The 22,727-nt window shown below is 43.0% G+C and overlaps 1 protein-coding gene and 1 pseudogene across 6 annotated transcripts in view; both read right to left on the minus strand.

Annotated features, from left to right (window-relative positions):
• Positions 1 to 22,436, minus strand: part of Rassf6 (Ras association domain family member 6) — a 40,474-nt gene extending 18,038 nt beyond the window's left edge. The window contains exons 1-2 of one of the 6 annotated variants that reach the window (XM_021226055.2): positions 22,316 to 22,436; positions 14,247 to 14,345 (exon numbers count right to left, since the gene is read on the minus strand). In XM_021226055.2, the coding sequence (XP_021081714.1) occupies positions 14,247 to 14,305 (59 nt within the window). In that variant the 5' untranslated portion in view covers positions 14,306 to 14,345; positions 22,316 to 22,436. Of the gene's footprint in view, positions 1 to 13,323; positions 13,396 to 14,246; positions 14,346 to 22,174 lie in introns of those variants that run through there. The other 5 variants (XM_021226054.2, XM_013112046.3, XM_013112049.3 and 2 more) reach the window with 5 other exon arrangements.
• On the minus strand, positions 6,969 to 8,013 carry LOC110340550 (annotated as a pseudogene).
• Positions 22,437 to 22,727: the final 291 nt, after the last annotated feature.

Raw genomic sequence — 22,727 nt, forward strand, 5'->3', positions numbered from 1 at the left:
CAACTGTTCATCACACCAAATCCACAGGCCTCTTCTAGGGTCTCCACAGATAATTCATGCACACAGTGCACAGACATACATACAAGCAAAACACCCATACACATAAAATAAAAATAAAATGCATCTATGTAAGGAGTTTTTCTTGACCTCCCATTCTAAATCTTTACTTCTCCCAACGTTTCGTATCTCAGGTTCTTCCTTAACTTCTGCCTCCGAGGTGCCCCCTAATGCTCTATAAATTTGACTTCCTGACACACTCCCACTCTTCCTCCCTCCCTTCTGTCCTTTCTTTTGGTTGGTTGTTTTTGTCTTTGTTTTGTTTTTTTTTTGAAACAAGGTCTCACTATGTAAGGATGGCTTATAGTTCACTTTGTAGGCCAGAAGCTTACCTGCTTCTGTCTCTAGAGTACTGGGACTAAGGGCATGAGCCATAATGTCCTGCTATAAATTTGACTCAATTGTGTGTTCTGTCTTTCCTAACAGAATGAAGCTCCTTGAGGGAGGGGATGTTTAGAAGTTTTGTTTAGATTTTATGTATCCCTGTGTCTTAGTCAGTTTCTATTGCTGTGACAAAAAACCATGAACAAATAGCAAGTTGGGGAATAAAGGGTTTATTTGGCTTATACTTCAACATTGCTGTTCATCTCTGGAAGGAAGTCAGGACAAGAACTCAAGCAGGGCAGGATCCTGGAGGCAGGAGCTGATGCAGAGGCCATAGAGGGGTACTACTCACTTCCTAAGGCTCGATTAGCCTGCTTTCTTATAGAATCGAGAACTACCAGCCCAGGGATGGTCCCACCCACAATAGGCTGGGCCTTCCCCTTCAATCAATAATTGAGAAAATGCCTTACAGCTGGATCTCATGGAGGCATTTCCTCAGCTGAGGCCCCTTCCTCTCTGATGGCTCTAGCTTGTGTCAAGTTGACACACAAAACCAGCCAGTGCATGTTGGTAGTATTGGTACACAGTAAGCACTCAATTTTGGTTCAGGAAAATTATCAGAATATGATCTTCCTAAGAAAACCAGTAATAACAAGATAAAGGAGGAAAAAGTGTGTTTAAAATAAACTTATTTATTAAAAAGTTCCAAGCGTTTCATTGTCCATATCTCCTAGATCCCCAGATGCAAATTCACTTAAGAGTGCAGGCTCTATGAGAGCAGTTAGTTTGGTTTTGCTCACTGAATTTTCCTGATGGTTAGAATACTTGTTCATCCTAAGCTGTTATGCAGCAAACAATCACTAAATACTGAACAACAGGCTTTGTGCATATTGTTTTTACATGTTGGAGTCATATAAACATGCTTTTTGTACTAACTTTTCCTCACTTTCAATTTCCAACGTACACCTTTCCAGGGGTTCATACATTCCATACAATGACCACAGAAAGAAATCTCAGTGAAGGCCTCCAGGCTAATGTTCCATTTCCCAAATGCCTTATTCAAAAATTTTAATACTGAGAGTATTTCTGCTCTAAATTTCACTGGTTACACTGACTCTGTCACTGGGGGATCATTACTGTGAGATACTACCTAACAATGTACTCCCACTCAAGATCCCAATAGCTCTTATAAGCTCTCACTCTTTATGCCAGAGCAGTACCAAGAAGTTTCCGGGTCACTAGGGATGCCAGTCCTGATATGCTGAACAAAGAGCGTCATTATGGAGGCACACGAAGCTTTATACAATCTCACCCCCTCAGCTTCTGATTATGGCAAAAGCCCAGGGCGTGGCATGACACAAGCCTTTGAAGCATCACTCGGGATTGTGCGATGGAAACAGTCCAAGAACAGAGTCTGACCAAATCCTCTCAAACCAAAACAAATCTCCAAAAAACCGACTTGGGGAGTTGACAACCCCTAATCCCGGCATGCTTGTTTCTGTAAATGAATATTTAGTGGCACCTAGCTGCACTAACGTACTTGCTTATTGGTTGTGGATGCTTCTGAGCTATAACTGCAGAGTGGAATGTCTCTGACAACAACCATATGATTCACACCCCCTAAAAATGTTTGTAGCCTGGTTCTTTGCGGAGGACCCCGCAGACCCATCCTCCGCTGTGCAACGTGGGGCAGCAAGGGACCACCAAAGTGATCCCATTCGCCTCACCACATGCCAGTGAGTGTTAAGAAAACCTCGAAGGATTGGGGGCATAGACAAAGACTTAGCTCTGTAAACTAAAGCATTTAAATCAATTTAGCAAAGTTAGCCATAAAAGGTAAAATGAGGAATCACAAAATTTAGAAGTTGTATGACAAACCAGTTATTGTGAATGCTTTCTACAAGGGCCTTTTAACTCTGTGCATCTTACCAGAGAGGGGACTGTAAAAGATGATCAGGTTATAGACTCGGTGAAGAAATGGGTGTATGTAACACTGGGAGGAAAGGTGAGCCTGTGATATAATGGGCTGATTAGCTGAAATGAGGGACATGAGGAAATAAAGAGTTGCCATCCATTGGTTCCCTGTGTCTGCTAATTCAAATTAAGCATGCTAACAGAAGGACTGAACTAGTGGCCATTCATTCATGCACGCCAGAATCACTATGTGAGCACAGTCAGGAAACCTTCCTCACATAGAAAGTGAGCACAACATGGTCCACGCGGTGAACTGGAAGAGCTTGCCAGGTCAGTGAAGCAGTAATAAGAACTGTTTACCATTTCTGCATGCTGTGAGATCAGCTCAGAGCTGAGCACTAACCGGGGATTCACAAGCATGAGCGCTTCAAGAAGAAACAAGTTCATCTCTTGGGAAATGGGAAGCTAGTAAAGTTCTAGGCAAGAGGAAAACAGATCAACACCGAAGCCAGTGGGTAGAGAGCTGAAGGCACAAGACAACCAGGAGGCAGAAAAGGAGGTTGAGGCCACCATATCACGGAGCCAGAGGTTCAAGAACGAGGCTGGTGTCCTCTGGGAAGACAATTGAATGTCCCATGTATATGGAATAATCTAGATGGAGTCTAAAATAACTGCAATATAGGCACTTATGGCTAGATGGAAAATGTTATTGTGGTTTTCTGTTTGTTTTGTCATTAAAAGGGATATTGATTAAATATATAATATGACTTGTCAGTGGTAATTTTAGCAGAATCTTAAGAGCCCACTTAAGTAGACCCTGTTGGGGAAGTCCTGTTATTTGTCAATAAAGCACTGTTGTGCCAATAGGAATCTAGATAGGTGGGACTAGGAATCCAGGAGGACTCTGGGAAGGAGAAAACACAGAGATTCAAGATGTAACGCCATGGGGTAGGAAGCCCAGAACTATTCTCTGGTAAGAGAAATACTTAGATTAACAATTATGGGGTAATTACTTAAGTCAGAGCTAGCCAGTAAGAAACAAGCAAGGCCAACAGCTTCATAATTAATACAGCCTCCTGTGTGTTTATTTGGGACTGATGCGGCTTTGGATCCAGGCTGGCGGGAAGGCTTCTCTCAAGGAAAAGGCTTCTCTTTACGAGACCCATTCTTAATGAATAATAATAATAATAATAAAACAAATTGTGCCTCTCCCTCCCTCAGTTCCCAAATAAGTCCTCACCCAACACAGACCAGTTGGTTAGAACAGGTCATTCAAATCCTCCAATAAAGTTCTAAAACGGTAGCTCAGAAAGGAGCTACCCATCTGGTCCTTTTTCATGAACTTGGGATGTCTAGAAGACACAGAGACAGCAAAGAAACAGAAATAAGATTAAAACCATTTGAGTGAATCATTAAATCTTGACTTCCTGGGAAAAACTTGTGGGATTTTTGGAACACAAAATATTACATCACAGTATATAGCATGGGTTTTTAAAGACACTGTCACACATTATATTAAGGGGAAGGTGCTTTGCTAATCTGAGAAATGCCAAATTTCTATACAGACTGAACTTCTAACTGCAGAAATTCATGAGGCCATCAGCATCCACCAGAGAAACTAGCATTCCAACACTGGCATTGCAAGCCAGGCATACTGGGAGATGCTGATGCATGCCCAGAATTCTCTAGCATTGGTTTTGGAAAGAGCAAGCCAGAAAGGAACTGACAAGGGTGGGAAGGATTCTAAGGGCACCTGTCCTTGCAAGGTCCAGCTTGGCTTTAGTGGGTTACAGCATATGCAAATGACTGCAAAATGTTAAAGTACTTGGTATATGCAAATGAACTAAAAATGTTAAGGTGTTCTTTGTACATGCAAACGAACTGTAAAATGTTAAGGTGTACTTGGTATATGCAAATGAACAGTAAAACATTAAGGTGTACTTTGTACCTTGTGGCCAGAACTGTAGCTGTTCAGCAGATGGGAGCTACCCACATTATGATGTGTCATCGATAACAGACTTAGCAAGAAATGAGTTCCTCTTCCTTATCATACTATTCAGCTGTCTAGAAGAAACATTTATTTGATTTTGTAAAATGTAATAAACTTAGCCATGAGATAGGATGATGGGTGGAAGGGAATTTTGCTTCCTATCCAGAGATGCATGGGTATCAAGTTTGAGTTGTAATATAATAAATTCCCCTCTTGCTTTTCCAATTGTTCACAGCATCACAATATGGCTCTTCTACACTTTCCCTGGAAAGCATGCTCCCTGTCCCATTCTTGATCCTTATAACTCGTGCCCAATATGAACAAAGTACAGACGTTGTCTCATGCCATAATGCAACATGACCTTAAGAGACTACCATGTACCAGGTAATGGCCATGGCCAATCTTGGCTGTGATTCCTATGTCCATGTCACTCTCTGGGAGACTTCTGAAAAATGTTGATGGTTCAAGTCAGTCACTGAACTGCAGCCTGATGTTGGCACTAGGTGACATTCTTTCTGGATCGTTCCATGTTTCAGAGCAGGATTGGTTTACTTGAGACACTTCAACACACAGGGCAGAATAAAAACACCTACTACCCCCTTTTTGCATATTTAGTTTTCTTTTCTCCATTGACTCTGTTCATAAAGTTAGATTTTAGCAACAAGATTATTTAACAAAAAGCTTAACTGAAAACGTTCTATATGCCTCTATAAAACAGTTAGAAATTAAGGGCTGGAGAGATAGTTAAAAGGTTAAGAGCCCTAACAGAGGAACAAAGTTTGGTTCCCAGCACCCATATCAGATGGCTCACAGTTGTCTGTAACTGCAATTTCAGGGGCTCTGAAGTCTCAGGTCCTCACAGACCCTTGTTATGTGCACAGGCACGTGTGCACACATCCGCCCCCCACACACACCCATACTCCTCACACACATGGGCACATGCACACACACACATACACACACACACACACACACATATATACACACACAGACAGACACATACACAAATAGAATAAATATGAAAAACAACTAGGAATTAAACATGTAGGCATAATGGATTGGCTGTTGCTGGGATTATTATTCTGTGCGTTTAATGCATTCATGATTTTTCTTAACTGACACCCACAATTTATAGTATACATGGTTGCCTGCCTCTGGAAAGGCAAGATCAGGAAATCTGAGGATAACAGAAAATAAATCCTATGATATCAGCTATCACTGCCATCACTCTAAAGTGCTGATGTCTGTAAGCACTGGCAAACTACTCAGAGCCCACCATCCTTCCTCACGATCCACTTGAAACCTGGAATTGCATTGTGAACTTTAGCAAGGCCTCCCCCGGAAGAAAGCGTGGGTGCCAGGTCTCCTTGCCTTGGGCCTCTTTTTCTGGCAGGGACTTTGAAGAAAGAATGCCTATCTCACCACCTGGCATACAGACCTTCCTCAGCTTAGCAAAGCAGGTTAGTCACATTTCCATTGCAAATGAAGGGATTGGGTTCCAAAGTCTGAAAGCCAGGAGGTTGGGGTCAGGTGGAGAAGACGACCATCTTGATTGAAGCACATTTCCATCTCTTGATGTCAGAGTCCAGTGCAGGGGCACATGTGTCAAAGCTCCTTCTATTCTTTTCAGAGGAACGATTCCTGGCTGCCCCAGAAACTCCATGCTAGAGCATCAGGAAGGTCCCCTGGTCAGAGGCAGGGGGTGGGGAACTAGATGGTAGAGGAAAGAAAGGCTCCAGATGTTTTAACTAGCTACACTCCACCTTCTGAGAGAGGTCTTTCTACTCGGAAGCGTGCTACTAAGCCATACAAGGTGTGGACAGGATAGACAAATGGAACACTTTTCTGTAGCCCAGGTTGGCCTAGAACTCGGGAACCTCTGCTGTTGCCTCCTCAGTTTCCGGCTTTTATAGACTTGGGTTTGACCATTTCAAACAGACTCCTTTCAGAAGAGCAAATATCAGTACTTGAAAACTTGCACCCTGAAGGGTTTGTTTTCTATCCATCAAAGAGGGGGAGAACTTACCCACTTCCTTTCATGTTTGGTTTTTAAAGTTTAAGATTAAAAATGAAAACATAACCTGCTGTCCAGCTGGCCTCTGCAATGGGAGGCTGAACATCAGATCTCATTTTCTGCTAGCGCAAGCAGCTAAGTACTTGTGGCAGCTTCTGCTGCCAGTGAGCAGAGGCCAGAGTGAAGGAGGGCTCTGCCTCACCATCTTCTCCTCTAGCCTGAGACACCCAGCAGCAGGGGCTGGGTCACAACGTCAATGCTGTTTACACATGAGTGCCACCGCTCATGATTTGATGCCAATCCAAAGGGAAGACTTGACACTTTTGACCAACATGACTTTGTTTCTTGTTGGTGCTGTTTTGGGAGGGAACGGAGTTGAGAAGCACTCAATGGTGAAGAAAATCCTGTTTGAAAACTCCACAGACGTGGAAGCATTTTAGACTGCTCAGTGTACAAATGCCATGAAATCCACTGATCCAGACGTTAAATACAAGTTTCTCAACTTTGAATAGGCAACAGTAGGGTCCACGGAGCTTGTGGAGACAAGACTGCTGAACTGAGCCTACCAAGCTTTTAATGGAGGATGTCTGGGGCGGGCCCTGGGGATCTACATTCCTATGGGGTCCTTGGTGATTCCTGTGCAGCTGAGGGCTCCCACTTTTGGTTCCAATCTTTTACATCTACAGCACTCAGGATTCAGGTAATATTAGCTTTTTAAAAGAGGGGGAGGCTTTCTATAGGGAGAGTGACATTTCAGATATGCTGTCACTCTGACTTGAACTGCATTGATTACTTTTTTTTAGGTATCAGGAACAGTAACTTTATTTTCTAGCAGGTCATTTTCCTACTGCTATAGCATTTTTCTCTCAGAAGACACAAGTTTTAGAAGTGGATCACTTGGTCCTTTCTCTTCTTGCCTCCTCCCAGTTCCAAATGCTTGCAGCTCTTAAAGGCCAGCGTCCTCTTCCATCCATCTGCAGTTGGGCTCCACACACTCAAGCCTGGAGCAAATCCTCTTTGTGGTTTTGGCCTTCTTTCGGAAAACTGGCTTTGTCTGCCCACGATAACCACTCTGCTTCCTATCCTAGCGCTGCTTTCCTTGGGCATACAGGGAATCCTTGCCCTTCTTATACTGGGTCACTTTGTAAGGCTGATGTTTGCCACATTTCTTACAGAAAGTCCTTCGGGTTTTAGGTATGTTGACCATGTTTGCAGTGGAGATGTCTACTCGATGAAAACACAAGAGACCCGGCATCCAAGATCACCGCCTCCACAGCACGAGTCAAACAGGAAAGGGCACACTGATTACTTCTAATGACTCTAAACTTGTGTGTACATTAAAAAAGAGAGATGCATCACGTGGGTCATCTGGGGATGATACACGTGAAGTCATAGTAATGTCTTGGGTAAGGTGGTCGCTCACTCATTTCTATCCAGTGGGACTAAAGTGTAACAGACATTGAGAAGCAGGGGACAGCCTTGAACAAAGCACAGGGGTGTCTACAGATGAGAAGGACTTTCTAGCAGAGGCCAAGGGAAGAAAGCCATCATTTGAAGGAGAGTAAGATTTCTGAGAAGAAAACATGATTCTGTGGTACAGTGCTTGGGAAGAAGACATGAGAGAGGCAGTTATGGAGGTCTGAGATGGTAAACTGAGGCCTCAGTAAGGGGAGCACACAGCCGGAGGAAGAGTGATGGAGAGATTCCAGGTAGATGTACAAGTGATCTGCGAGTAGGACTAAGTATGGCACTCCTGAAGGGGAGGGGAGGGGAGGGGAGGGGAGAGAAGGGGAAGGGAGGGGAGGGGAGAGGATGGGAGGGGAGAGAAGGGAAGGGGAGGGGAGGGGAGAGGAGAGGAGAGAAGGGAAAGGGAGGGGAGGGGAGGGGAGAGAAGGGAATGGGAGGGAAGGGAAAGGGAGGGGAGGGAGGGCTGTGATTCCAAAGAGGCTGTAGAGTGCCTGCTAGCCTCTGAAGCTAGACTAGGGGGTGGGCATTTTGCTCTGAGCACAAGAAAACCTTGGAGGATTTTGGCAAGATAATGGGGCTTACAGAAGAGGGAAGCCTCTGGTAGCTCAAAGAGAATGGGCCTCTGAGTGGAAGCCCCAGCAGGAGGCAGGAGGCTGTTGTAGTTGTCCAGGTTGGTGATCAATGAGCTCCAACTGTGCAAGGCTGATGGGGCTTGGGAACTAGAGGTGACTGGCTGGGTAGAGAGCAGAGAATGGTTCCGGATGACGCTTCTCATCCACCCCAGTGTATGCTTACATTTCAGTTTCTCAACTTTTTCTAAAACAGGGCTTAAGGGAAAAATTTGGGGGGGGGGGAATCATTTGAAAAGTAAACATGATGTGGCACACATCACTGGTCGTGTTTCTGGAGAGGCACAAGAGTGCTGTGGAACAATGTCCTTTATGTGTGAAAGGTGGGGAACTTTGTGCCTGCTAAGATGGAGGACCAACAGTGACCTCACACTCTGATGCCTGCTCCTTTTGGAGGGGAAAGCGGTCCAACTGGTCTACTGAATGAAGTCCTCCACTTGTTACCTGTAGGCCATTCCGCCTCGCCAGGCCTGTGAGTGTGCTCCTAGAAGGTGACCGATCGTCCTCAGGGCCACCGATGTGAGCAAGCGGGAGCACCAGGCTGGAGCTTTCTCCTCACACAGCCTTACAGCCACTGTAACCGGCTTTGCTCTCAGGGCTGACAGCTGACCCTTCTTGATTCCAAATAAATGCACTAAGCAACTGCCCGGCTATTCTGAATAACGCCCACCTGTCACTCGCATGATGTCCACTGAACATGTCTAATCATATCATCTGCTTTGCTTAATGTCTTTAAATGTCCGTCTGTAGCTCTTTGAGAAAACTCTCCAACCCTTATCACAGCACACGGTTCTGTGCCGGCCCTCTCCCACTTTCCTTCTCAGTTTCCTTCCAGGTAAGAGGTTAGAGCACTGGATGCCTTCCAGAGGACCCAGGTTTGATACCCAGCACTCCACAGCTGCTCACAACTCCATTCCCAGAGAATCTGATGCCTTCTCCTGGCCTCTGCAGGCACCAGGCTTGCACACTGTGTCCTGACATACATATAGACAGGACACCCATACTCTCTCTCTCTCTGTCTCTCTGTCTCTGTGTCTGTGTCTCTCTCTCTCTTTCTGTCTCTCTCTCTCTGTGTGTCTGTCTCTGTGTCTCTCTTTCTCTGTGTCTCTGTGTCTCTCTGTCTCTCTCTCCCTCCCCCTCTCTCTCTCTCTTTCTGTCTCTCTCTGTGTGTCTGTGTGTCTGTCTGTCTCTGTGTCTGTGTCTCTCTCTCTGTCTCTCTCTCTCTGTGTCTGTCTCTGTGTCTCTCTTTCTCTGTGTCTCTCTTTCTCTGTGTCTCTCTGTCTCTCTCCCTCCCTCTCTCTCTTTCTGTCTCTCTCTGTGTCTGTCTGTCTGTCTCTGTGTCTCTCTTTCTCTGTGTCTCTCTTTCTTTGTGTCTCTGTGTGTGTCTCTCTCTGTCTCTGTCTCTCTGTCTCTCCCTCCCCCCCCCCCTTCTCTCTCCTGAGTACAGTACCTCAGCCAGCCTGGAACTGTTGAAACAATTTGCTTCTTCTAACTCACTGGCCCCTGGATTCTGAGGCTTCCTGAATCAGATACCTCTTGATCCTTATTCCCTAACTCTCTTCAGCTCTCCCTCTAATCAGACCTCAGAATAAACAGTCTCTCCTGGATCTCAGACAGGGAAGGTCCTCTTACTTTGTTTGGCCTCCTTAGACCTGCCCTTCCCAAAGAGCACAGCAGCCGAACCAGCTGGGACCTTGGACATGAAGATACCTACCTCATCTCCAGTGAAGACCCAGAAACTCCCAGGAAGGGCCTGGCCTCTGGGCAATCAAGTGGAGAACTGCAGTATCAGACAGCAAGCTCCTTCTAGAAAGGTACTGCTTTATCCATACACCTTAGCTCTCTAGCAACAGCTTCTGACTCAAGGCACACCCTCAAACACCATTTGTTTAGGGAATAAAATGTGGAAATTGATTCCCAGACTACTCTGGGAAAGGGGGTGCACACACACAGATGACACAACACAGTTGTGACACAATACAACTGTGCTATCAGAAATTCAAGCAAACTCTAACCAGGTAATAAATGTGGGGGGAGTGCTTGAAATTTGGCTTCTGATTCTGGAAAGTCTCTGTGTATCTTGGAAGATCTTGTGTTTTGAACCTGCTGAAGTGATAGGATGGGTAATGTAGCAGATGAACTATACTGGTAGCAGCAGGGGACTGTCATGGACACACTCAATGGCTACTGACTACATAGGCCTTTGGGGAATATTGACTATGAAGACCTTTTAGCAAGTACCCTCTTCACACATATCTGGGGACATTACTGTACTATCTGTGACACAATCCATAGGTATCATTCAATTCCTACTATGTTAATCTTTTATTTTCACCTGATAATCAGATAGTAATACTGTGAAAACTGTAAAACAATTCCTATGCAGAAAAATGTCCATGTTTTAAAGGAGAGGATTCTAAGCACATGTTTCAAACCCCTTGTCTCTGACTCAAGTTAAATTCTCGACTCTATAGAAAGCTTTAGAGAGGCTTTGAGTGTCCTATTAAACCCTGCCTTCCTGAGAGCAATGCATCTCCTTATAGACCAGACTTGGTGGGTGTTCACTGCTTAGATGAGGAGACTCTGAACTCCCACCATCTATCACAAAGCCCTCCTGCTCTCTGAGCATGGTAGGAGGCAGACTTAGGAACACTGTCCCTTTGAGAATAATTTGTGCTTAGCAATGTAGGTGGCTGGTTCTTTTGTCTCAGCACTGGCCAACAAGCCTGGAAAAAGAAGCTGGAAGGACAATGTTCTTTCTGCATAAACTGATGACGCCATGCTAATTAAACTTATTTACTAAGGGCAGGAGTGCACATGCACCTTCTGGCCTCTGAGGGTTGATATCAGGTTCTGAGAAGCACCAAGCCTACCGGGTTGTGAAATCTGACCTGCATTTAAAACTGGACTGAACCTTTTGTTTGTTTGCTTTAAATACAGGGCTGGTGTTCACTCACTTCTAGAGTGTTCTGATTTACAAGGTAAAAGGAAGTTATTGGAACCACATTTGACTTGGAATATTTGCATGGGCACCTGGCACTGCGGTGACTCCAGGCAGTGAAACCGCAACTGGAACCCGAGTCACTGGACCTTGAAAGGAACTGATGCCAACCATGAGCCAGCAAGGCTGGAAAACAAACTGTCACCCAGTCCTAAGATACAGTGCTTTTCAGGCTGTGGGTGGAGCCATGACCCCAAGATCTCTTGTTTTATTGCTCATGTGTTAATTCTAATTATATGTGCTAGAACCAAATTTTCAATTAGGTAAATACCACTTTTTCATATTTTCAGATCTATTTTAATAACAATTTCCAACACTTCGCTGCATTTCTGTAGGCAAATGAAAATACCTTAATAAGCTGACAATTTCTGTTTTGTTCCCTATGATGCCTAAAGCAGACAGGGAGAGCTGAAAAACTACTGAAGTCAAGTAAACGGTGGAGACTGTTTGCCAGATGTGTACATACGGGATACCATAATTAGCATTGCTATCACCTTTGATGACAGTTTTGCAGAGATTTCTTATGGCTTCTGGAATTTTATGATGGAAAGTTACAAGTTGACAGAACTTCATCCTTCCTCCTCTGAGGAACACTGAGTTCAGTAGGCAGCAGAGTCACCTGACCAGCTCTGGGACAGAGCCCAACATCTGTACTGTTGGTGAGACTGAGAGTCACCTGACCATTCTGGGACAGAGCCTAACATCTGTACTGTTGGTGAGATTCTGAGAGTCACCTGACCATTCTGGGATAGAGCCTAACATCTGTACTGTTGGTGAGATGCTGAGAGTCACCTGACCATTCTGGGACAGAGCCCTAACATCTGTACTGTTAGTGAGACTGAGAGTCACCTGACCATTCTGGGATAGAGCCCAGAGGCTGTACTGTTGGTGAGATGACGATTCACAATCAATTGTTCCACAGACCATGCACGTGTTCAAGAGTTCTATCTTGATGGATAGTGTCTGTGGAGTTAAGCTGCATCCTGATGACACTCATCCATATGGGACTCGAATAAGCATGTAGAGAGCCATGGCCTAAAAGACACCCTAGACTATGGAAGACAAACTCTAAGTTCCTCAGCTGACTATGTCAAAGACAAAAAATAAAGGTCACAGCAATCTGAGCCTTCTTTGGGACCATCCCCAACAATGTGTGGTTTCATTGTGATATATTTAACTGCAGAGAAATAATAATGTGGGAATGGGAATGTACACAGGTTTTCAAAATGCATTCCTTTTTTTCCTTCTGTATTATAGCTGGGTATGTTAGAAAATGCTTGTCAAAATATTTTCAGAGATGAAATATTAATTTTACATATTAGGGGTTAAGTCTAATGTATATGAAAGATGAATGTACAGGTGACCTAAATAAACTATTCCTTCCCCTCCCAGAGAGAGAGAGGGAAAGAGAGAGAGAGAGAGAGAGAGAGAGAGAGAGAGAGAGAGAGAGAGAGAGAGAGAGAGAGAGAGAGAGAGAGAGAGAGAATAAAGCCTAATGTGTCTGGCTGAGGACTATGGCAGCACTGTAGAACTAATTATGCATGGCTGTTTTAATAATTTAGGATAACTTGAAGTATTACTAAATTGTCAACAATTTTCTAATTGACTTTGCTTTCCTTTGCTATTTTTTAATATTTGTGAAACCAAGGGTTGTGTATACTTGTATTTCCTTAATACTTTCCATAAGTGTTAAAATAAGACGAGCATCTATGTTTCACTTAAAAGTTATTTCATATACTAAGCTCATCCACCTGTCCAACTTTGTGAAGCATTACAAAAGACGGGTAGTTCTTACCCTCAAGTGATTTACATTTTACCTAGGCTAGCAAGGTGCTCCTAGAAGAAATAAGGAAGAGAGGCCACGAGACCTTCAGCTGCTGGCAAAAGCAGATGTTTTTAGAGAGCTAATTTGAAGAAGTAACCTTACCTTATTTATACACATGGCTCCAGGGCTGTTTCTGTCAACCAGCCTTACACATCAAAACAAAACTATCGCCATCTTGAAGACAGAAATTAGGGAATGACAAGCCGAATGCTCAGTGCACAATACAGTCCTTCCTTCCACAGTGAATAGCCAGCAACTGTCCGAGCAACACACGAGGAGACTTCTCCCTTTAAAATGGCTTTGCATGTCCTCTTTCCACTCTTCTGTTTCATCTTTATCCTCTAGGGGTGACTTCTGACCACTTCTGTGCCCCTTTGCTTTGTGTCACTGTCCTACAACTCTGGCATTTCCCATGTGGCTTCCACTCTCCTCTGGGCATCTGTGTGACTCGGTGCATGGTTTGGAACCATTTGAGTCTGCATTACCACTTTCTCTTTGTCAGGATCTGCCCTGGCTCAGACAGGTTCAGCTCTCAGCTTTCTAGTTCTTAAACTAAGCAATAGAAGAAGCTATTTATTGCGGGTAGGAAATTAGGTAAGGATAGTGGTCATATCTCATGTAATCGCATGTCAAAAGAAAAATGGAATGTTTCAGAAACGGAAAGGCAGAAAGAGAGAGCTAAGGACTGAATACATGTTTACTGGCCTCAGCGAAAATTCTGACTGTATTAATATCATCCATGAGCTTTATCTCCTTAACTTAGTCTTCATAAATGTTTCAGTTATTAAAACTGAAGGATAATTTTAAATGAAATCAGACAACTGTTAATGAAATATGAGTGGCTATTCTATGACAGGGTAAGGTTTAGCAGTCTTTAGGAATATTCTTTATTTTCTTATCTAGTATCTTACCTAGTGATTCATGGCAGTGATCTTGTTTGTCATAGGTCTTGCCTAGAAAAGTCTGAATGGCATATTCTATCAGTGACTGGAACAGACTAACATAATATATAGATGTATGATTACCTGGTTATGAATGTCCTCTCATTGACAAAGATCCAAGAAGGGTACTGGTGATCCATCATTGTTATCCTTCCTCCCTTTCCAAGATGATCTGAGGATGCCCTAAAACATTAGAAAAGTATGAATGTGTTGTTGCTGGGAGATATCCCCAAGTGACTTTCTTATTTAAATTGAGTATTTGCTTTTGTCTCTAATGTATATGAGAAGCTTTTAAGTATATGTGAGGGATCACAGTACTTCTCCTGCAGTCACCTGGACCCCGAACCAGGACAAGATTCCAGGCACTGAAGTCAAGTCCTGGCTTGAGAGTTGACTAAGGATGATGTAATATCCTCCAACTATCCTGCTGGTCTTGGAGTCTGAGATCAGATACCAAAGATCACCTCTATTACGATTTCACATCAGTGGCATCAGGGTGTGATCACAAATACTAAGCGTATTTTCTGCTTGGTCCATTTTGCATAAACACACACAAAATCACCATTGTTTTGAGCCTGGAAAAATCACAGGTACTATAATCAGAATCAAAAGGCGGGCTGGAAAGAAAAGTTCAATTCCTTAATAAAAAGGACCTGTAAGGGATTCTTTTTACTTTCATAGCAGGTTGTTTGGGTATGGCAAGAAGAGTGGAAGAAATTACATATACTAATTTCCTGGGATACCAGGAGGGAAAGAAGAAGAAAGGAGGAGAAGGAGAAGAAGAAGAAAGAAGAAGGAATGAGAAGAAGGAGAAGAAGGAAGGAGGAAGAAAGAGAAGGAAAGGAGGAGGAGACAAAGAAGAAGGAAGAGGAGGAGGAGGAGGAGGAGGAAGAAGGAATAGTTAAATAATTATTCTACTAGTCTCATAAAATCCTGCTACATCCTTTTCCTTTGAAGAATTTGCTGTCTCAACAGACATCTTGTATCTGACTCTGAGCTCAGTATTTTACTGTGGTTTTCTTTTTAATGCTTCTACCATTGTGACCATTACAATTCTTTCTTGGTGCCAGCCTTCCTGAATTTCATTCTTAGCACACACAGCCTAAGTCTCCTAACCTTTACATTTCCTTTACTTGTTCTCAAACCCACCTTTACACACTCAACACTGAAGCATTTCTTCAATGACAGACCTTTTGTAATAAATTTTACACCATCAAGTCCCCCGTATCTATTCAGCTTGATCACAAGGGGACCTCCACCACTGGTTCAGATGTGTCCCACTCCTATAGGCCCCTTTCCAGTCTCCCCATGCTGCTTCAGTACCACTCTGGTTATGTATTTCTGCTTCCTATGTTGTCATTACTGATTTATGTCTTATTTCCCTTTCTACTGCCCTAGTTCAAATCATGACAATGTCTCTTTGATAGTGCATCCTTGCCCAAGGTCTGTGTCATGGATGACTCATGCCAGAAGGGACAAAATCCTAGCAACAATCCTTTCCATGCTAGGCTACCTTATAAGAAAGACATAGTCTGCCCTTGATCCTAACAAACTGCAATCACCCATTCCCAAGACTGATGGATCTGGATGTCTGGTTACACAGACCTTGCTCTAGCATCTAAACCCTGGGTTTTGCTTTTATATTTTCTCATTCTTAGAACCTACAAAAATACATTGCAGGTCTCCCACACCAAGATCCTCCCGTGATGATGAATTGGCCTAAATACCACCTTTTCCTGGATCAATTTATGGACTATCTACCATCTATTTAATTTGCTCTATCCTGTGCCTCTCCTCCCACATTAAATCAATACTTTGCCAAATTGTCCATTTTGTCTGCCTGGAAGAAGCATTAGACAAGACTGAGTTTTCTCTTTCCCTGTGTAATACCATTTCTTCTCAGGCTTTTGAGGCAGAGCAACAATGACTTTGCCCTATTTTCTTGCCACCTCACAGCTCTCAGTGTCTTAAGCCTGTTCTGTTCACTGCTTTATGTCTCCTTAAATACTAGTTGGTTGGAGAGTCTATTTCCATCTTCACTTCTCTCGTTCTATTTCTAAGCAAATAAATCTGTTAATCTGCTCGGCTCCAGCTTGGTTCCAAACTCCTGTTACCACCTCGTTTCTACTAGGATGTCTAACCATCTTACAAGCAACATGGTTAAGAGCAGCATCAACTTCTCTCCATTCCAGTATTTCCTTCCCCACAATTCTTTCCTACATGTCCAATCTGGCATCAAACTCAGTCTCAGTCCTATTCCTCACCCTCCATCACAAGCAGACTTGAATTCACAGATAAGTACTCTTGGACTGCACTTCCAATACACAACCTGAATTCAGGACCTAGAGAGCTGTCTTGCCCAGTCTTACAACGAGAGGACCCAGAGTCACCATCTATAAGTCAGATGGCAACTTCTCATCCAATGCTGAGGAGCTTTGGAAGTGAAGAATATCATGGAAGGGCTGTGTGATAGCAGCGTGGGAATGAGAAGTGATGGGTAGAAGGATTGCTGCAGTAGCTTTCCTATCATTTCCATCTCTCTGTAGGCATAAAAAATCTAAATTGTCATTATTTTAGAGGGCAAACACCATTCAAGTATACAGTCAGACTGTGATCTGTGCTAGTACATCGTAGGTAAGCTCCTAAGACTCTGGAAAATATAATCATAGGAAAGAAGGCAGCTGAATAGAATTCAATGGACAAGAATTCAAAAACTGTGTTCGTAGGTAGTGTACAATAACTGAACAAAAATTATATTGAACACATATGATCCAAAAACTTCCTAAAACATTCAGAGAATTCCAATAACTAAAAAGTACAAGAACAATTTGATAAAAAGCTCAGAGGTTTAGTTTACTCAGAGCAAAGTGTGGATCTACAAATTCAGATAGTTTCTCCTTTCCCTTTTCCTAGTTCTGTTCACCATGACTAAGCCAATCAAACCCTACGGAGTTCTGAGGAAAATCTAAATTAGTAATACTTGATGGGTTTAAGGTCTGAATCAGTTATCACAAAAGCTCAGGAAGAAAGCAATAGAGTCAGTCAGAAGCGGCAGAGATAAGAAGGATGGAGGAAAACAGGAAGGACTGGAAGTCCAGAACTTTCTGAGGTCATACCCTGGACATTCAGTTCTTTGGTGGAACACAAGGCACAATGGCTTGAGAAGGAAGATGCTGCTACAAACACACCCTTTGCTTGGGCAGTGAATCATAATCCCTACCAGGCCCCAGGGCAAAATTTGATTGATTTAGGTCATGTGTAAAATAAGAGCACTGGCATAATAAGTTTGGTTATTTACTTTTCCATCTTGCCCCATAGGATGGATTTCGAGAGAAAGATGATTTGACAGGGCAATCAAGTCTTAGGAAGCCCTGGAGACAACAGGCAGGTTTAATTAAGGGGAGCCTGTATGGAAGAACCCAGGGAAACACAATCATTCTTAACTGGCAGATGGTCTGGAGCCTTTAGAGATGGTGACAGACTTGCACCAGTGTGTGGGCTGCTCTGGGACCAGAGAAAAGAAAGAAGAGGCCTTTGGGGTTCACTTCCCCCAGCTCTGTATTCCTGCTTAGATGTGGGCATGCCTGGATCTGCCAGTTACCAGAATGAGGAAGGTGGGGAGAGGAGGAAGGGAATTCAAGTCCCAAGAACACAAATAGACTAATTATTTAAAATACCTTCCAGTGCCCAATCATGGGTGACTGCAATGGTTACTTGTTTAAAAGTGGAAAATTTTGATCACTCTGTTGAATAGCCAACCAAGCATTTCTTGAGGATCTTCCCTGGGCCTGCTACCCTACAAGGCATAGAAATGTAGCCTAGGTCTGAGTGTAGAACCAGTGGGCCAGGTTCTTTAAAAAAGCCAAACGGAAAACCAAAACAAAGCAAGGTGACTAACTCCTCAGCACTTCTCTGGCGTCTAAACTTTTATAATAAATTATCCAGTTTTCTAATCACTTAACTGCTCTCTTTCCTTATTTTTTCCTTAAATTGACTACTAGATTCTTCACAATAGGATTATTACTACTATATTATTCATCATTTAGAGTATATGAAGTATATACATAAAAATTAATAAAATGTTAGATGCACTCAACAACCTATACAAAAGTATTAATAACTAAAATTAAGTGCTTTAAGAGGATGAGTGATTTTTCTTTTGATTACATATGTATATTTTAAAAATATATGTAGAAAAATTATCTTACATTACACATGTGGCCTCAATAGAAGTAACTAAGAAACAAAAGTAACCCCAGAAATATCACAAGTGTGTGATTTAATTATGAGGTAAGATTATTTTAAGAACTATAAACATGGTATATTTTTCAGAGAAAATTGTTCTAGCATGGAGAAGCAATAAGAATGTAGAAAAATGTATTTCACTATAAAATAAAGGTGTTTTCTCAAAACCTGGAGAAAGGGAGAGCAATCTGCATGCAACTTCCACTTAGGGGAAATGAGATGTAGCTAGAAACCATCTGTAACTCTATCCATTACCCAGTTTTTGAAAGAAGGAAAAGAAATGAATTCCAGGAAATGCTTGGCTCCATATTTTTCTTTGCTACAGAGCCTTGTTTGTAGAGATGATTGACAGTTGCCTTGGAATTCAAGGGTGGCTGTGAATTTCTCCTATCTTCCTTCCTCCACCTCCTAAGTGCCGAGATTATAGGTGTGTGGAAGGACACCTGGTTTTAAATTTTTTATTTCAACCCTTGAATTTAAGGCAATATTAAACAGGGTAAGGATCAAACGTTCAGACTTCCAAATGAGCATGCTATTGCTCTCAGATTGTATGAAATGTCATTGGAAATGCCAAATCTCTAAAATCTATTGCATATTTCTATGCACTTAATCAACAAACTCTATTCTTGGGGTGCCCTGTGGAGATGAGGAAAGTGGCATTAGAAGGAAAGGCAAACTGGTCTCCTGGTCCTCAATTAGGGACCTCAGGCTTCTTGTTCCTCTCAGTTGGCCACTGCTGCCGTCATGGGGCTCAAGGATTCTCTGCTCCATCTGTGGTTTCAAAAGGAAATTCTAAAAGTTGTCCCAAAGATCATGACTCACTTTTCCTCTTCACTTACTGGCTGTAAAATAATCAACACTTTCTCTTTTGAACCGCCATTGACTGGACCCTGAGTAATAATGAACATTTCCTTCGACGTAGTCCCGACTTCTTTCAATAGGAGGCATCCCTGTCATCAACTGCTGAATCAGTGGTACCCACTGCTATGAAAGCGCTATAATTGACAGTTCTGAAAGACACAGATAAACGTTTGCAAAGGGCTAGTTCTCTACCATAATACAAGGGTAGTATTGAGAACTCCTTTTTCAGAAGCTGTGCTTCCAATACTTGAATGTTTCATTTTTATTTTGCTAAAACCTATTTTTCCTTCATGTTTTTTGACATGCCCCCCAGTCTGGTAGAGGCAATTCCTCAACTGATATTCTCTTTTTCCATATAGGTCTAGGTGTTTGTGAGAAGCTGATGAAAAGCAACTGTCCTCCACAGAGAGCTCTCAAAGGAAGCAAAGAAAATGGCTAAACTACACCTTTAAAAGTAGTCAACATCCTTAGCAATTAGGGAGATGAAAATTTAAATTTCTTCGCGATCTCATCTTATTCCTATCAAATGGCTAAGATCAGGAAAACAGCTGACCGCAGATGTAGTGAGGATGTGGGAGAAGGGGAGCACGTGTTCACTGTTGGATGGAGTCAGACTGACGCAGCCACTGTGCAATTCAATGTGGGGAACTCGCAAAGAGCTGAAAGTGAAACCACTACATGCCCCCGCTTGTCCCAGAATCCTTCATCTACATTGTAATCAAGGAATTGATACAAGGAAATGGACTACTAGCATTAGACATCTAGTTCAGCTATGGTACTCATTTTAGGAAACTAAAATAAGACCTGAGTATAAAACATTTAATGGCATGTTATTTTGAATATAATTAGAAAAATTCATTATTTTTTAAACACCCTGGTTATTTTTTCTCTCTAACTGATTAAAGCACTCTATAATTTGTATAAAGTGTTATACACCTTAGGAACAACAGATAAAGTTACATGTATGCCAAGAAAGCTTAACTAGGAAGACTTACAGTGTTTTTCATGGTTAAAGAGATTAATGTCAATATTAAAATATTAAATATAGTTAAATAGATTTACCGTAATTGGCCCACTGTTCTGTATATTAATTTATCAATATATCCTTAGGAAATAGAAAATCAAATATTTTAAATTGCATTCAACAATTTATGTTCAAGAAAAATGTTTAGTTAATGCTCTAACTTGGTCTAAATAAGTTTGATTATTTTATAGACTAAACTGCACTAGTCACTTCTAGGCACTAGAAGACACCAGCACAATGAACCTCAGTTAGTTTGGCTTTAGAATTCCACCCATAATTCTTCAGTCAATATCTAATTAAAAGTGCATTGGGAGACTGAGATTCAATAGGGAACAAAGAATACTTAAGACAATGATGGTTTCCTGTCAAGATTCAGGGCAAACCATTTAGCAACATTCATAAAACTAACAGTAAGAGCCACAAAAAGTATCCTTTACACGACAGTTTGTAAAATAAAGCCATTTCCTTGTCATTTAAGTTGAAGGGTTAGACACTGACAATGCAGGGCACTGTTAGAATATAAATGAAAGTCACTATCATGTGATTGTAAACCATTCAATATGTGTTTCAACAGAAGCGCATGGCCCAGATGGTCTAAGTCAATGAAAATCATTCAAAAGCAGTCTTTCTTTGTGAAACTTAGAGGCCAGGGCTCTACCATAGGAGACAGACAGTAATTTTTCCACTACGGATGTTTTTTTTTTTTTTTTTTTTTTTTTTTTTTTTGGTTTTTACGAGACAGGGTTTCTCTGTATTGTTTCAGAGGCTATCGGTCCAGCCCAGCCTCGAACTCACAGAGATCCGCCTGCCTCTGCCTCCGAGTGCTGGGATTAAAGTCGTGTGCCACCACCGCCCGGCTCACTACAGATGTTTTATTTCCCTCAAAATAAACACGTTTCACGAAATAAAAGTGAATAGTATATATGTTTAAGATGGCCGTGGGTACGCTAAATACTTGAATGTGTTGAGAAGCCAGGCAGTTTCAACCTCTGCTCAGAGAGCTGACGCTTTCCCATCGTTACCAGCTCGGTCTTAGATGCTTTGCTCTCTTCCAGGTCCCCAGGGTCTGGTGTTGTCTGCCTAGCTCAGGTCAGCTTGCCCTCCCTACATCAATCACCCATTTTACAAAGCTGTGGGTTTGTGGGTGGTGATAAAAAGTGCCATTTGTGGAATGCTATCTCTTTAATCCTCACTAACCCCCCCCCACGTGATAGACAGCATCATGCTTGCTTTATACATGACAGAGTTTTGAGGCTTAGACATGGGAAATAACTTTTAAAGTGACACACTGGTAAGTAATAGACACAAGACTCGATCCCATGACTCCCTAGCTTCAGAATCTTGGTGCTAACACAGGGACATCTGTATAATTACAGTTATTCTAACCACTGTTTGGTGAGGTCTTCATTCTATCCCAAATTGTTTTCATTGTGATTTGTCTTGAGGAAACGAATATTTAACCGAACCCTCAAGTCAAAGGATTTTCTCCTAACGATGTAGTCGTTTAACACACACTTTAAATGCAGAGACGGGGGTCTAGTAATTTGTTAGGACAGGGGATTCCTGCAGCTCAGGTAAAGTCAGTGAGTTGGTTCTTTGGGAAAGGGGGAGGGCAGGGTGGACTCGCTCCTCCAAACCTTTCCCTGTACTCTTCCCCACCCTCTTCACAAGCTTACCTTGTCCAGGAAAAGAGTATTCTGAGAAAATTTTGATTTAAGGCCAACTCACACCAGGGTTGGGGTTGCGCTAATGCACGCACCCTCCCTGACTATGGATTCCACTTTCTGAGGGTCCGCTCTCACCTCTCCCCCACCCCACCTCGCGCAACCCCAGAGGAGGGAGTGGAGTGAGGGGGGCTCTTCCCCTCCACCTCCAAGTTCACCTGTTGTTGTCACGCCGGGCAGAGGAGGCTCTTGTGATCTAGCTGCGCGGACCCGGAGGTGGTGAGAGTCTCTGGCTGCAGTGGGGAGGCGGAGCTGCCTGCGGGTGTCCCGGCGTCCTTGTCACTCACCTGCTCACTCACCTGCTCCCGGCTGAAGCGCGCCGGGCGGAGGGCGCAAGGCTGGCCCCACGGTGCTGCTCCCAGCGCAGTTGGCGAGGCCTGGCAGCAGTTAATTATTACTAGGTTGCCCATCGCGGTGGGGTGTGAGCAACCTGAGCCACGCCCAGCGCCTCAGTGCATGTTGGGAGTGTTTACTCTTTCTTCCCAGCCGCCAGCAGGTACACTGACTGCTCTGTGTCACCATTACGCAGAAGTGGACGACTTTGGGAACCTAGGTTCGCAAAGTCAGGTTGAGTGATTTTCGCCTGTGTTGTAGATAAATGACAGCAGCCAGGACTCTGCGCTTTGTTTTTGAAACGTTGATTCGTCTTTCAGTTTGAGATTTCTTCATTTTCTTTTCCTTAGTCTTGGCTTCCTCCATTCCTAGGCAGCA

Source organism: Mesocricetus auratus, unplaced genomic scaffold (genome assembly GCF_017639785.1).
Source record: "Mesocricetus auratus isolate SY011 unplaced genomic scaffold, BCM_Maur_2.0 Super-Scaffold_100006, whole genome shotgun sequence".
NCBI lineage: Eukaryota > Metazoa > Chordata > Mammalia > Rodentia > Cricetidae > Mesocricetus > Mesocricetus auratus.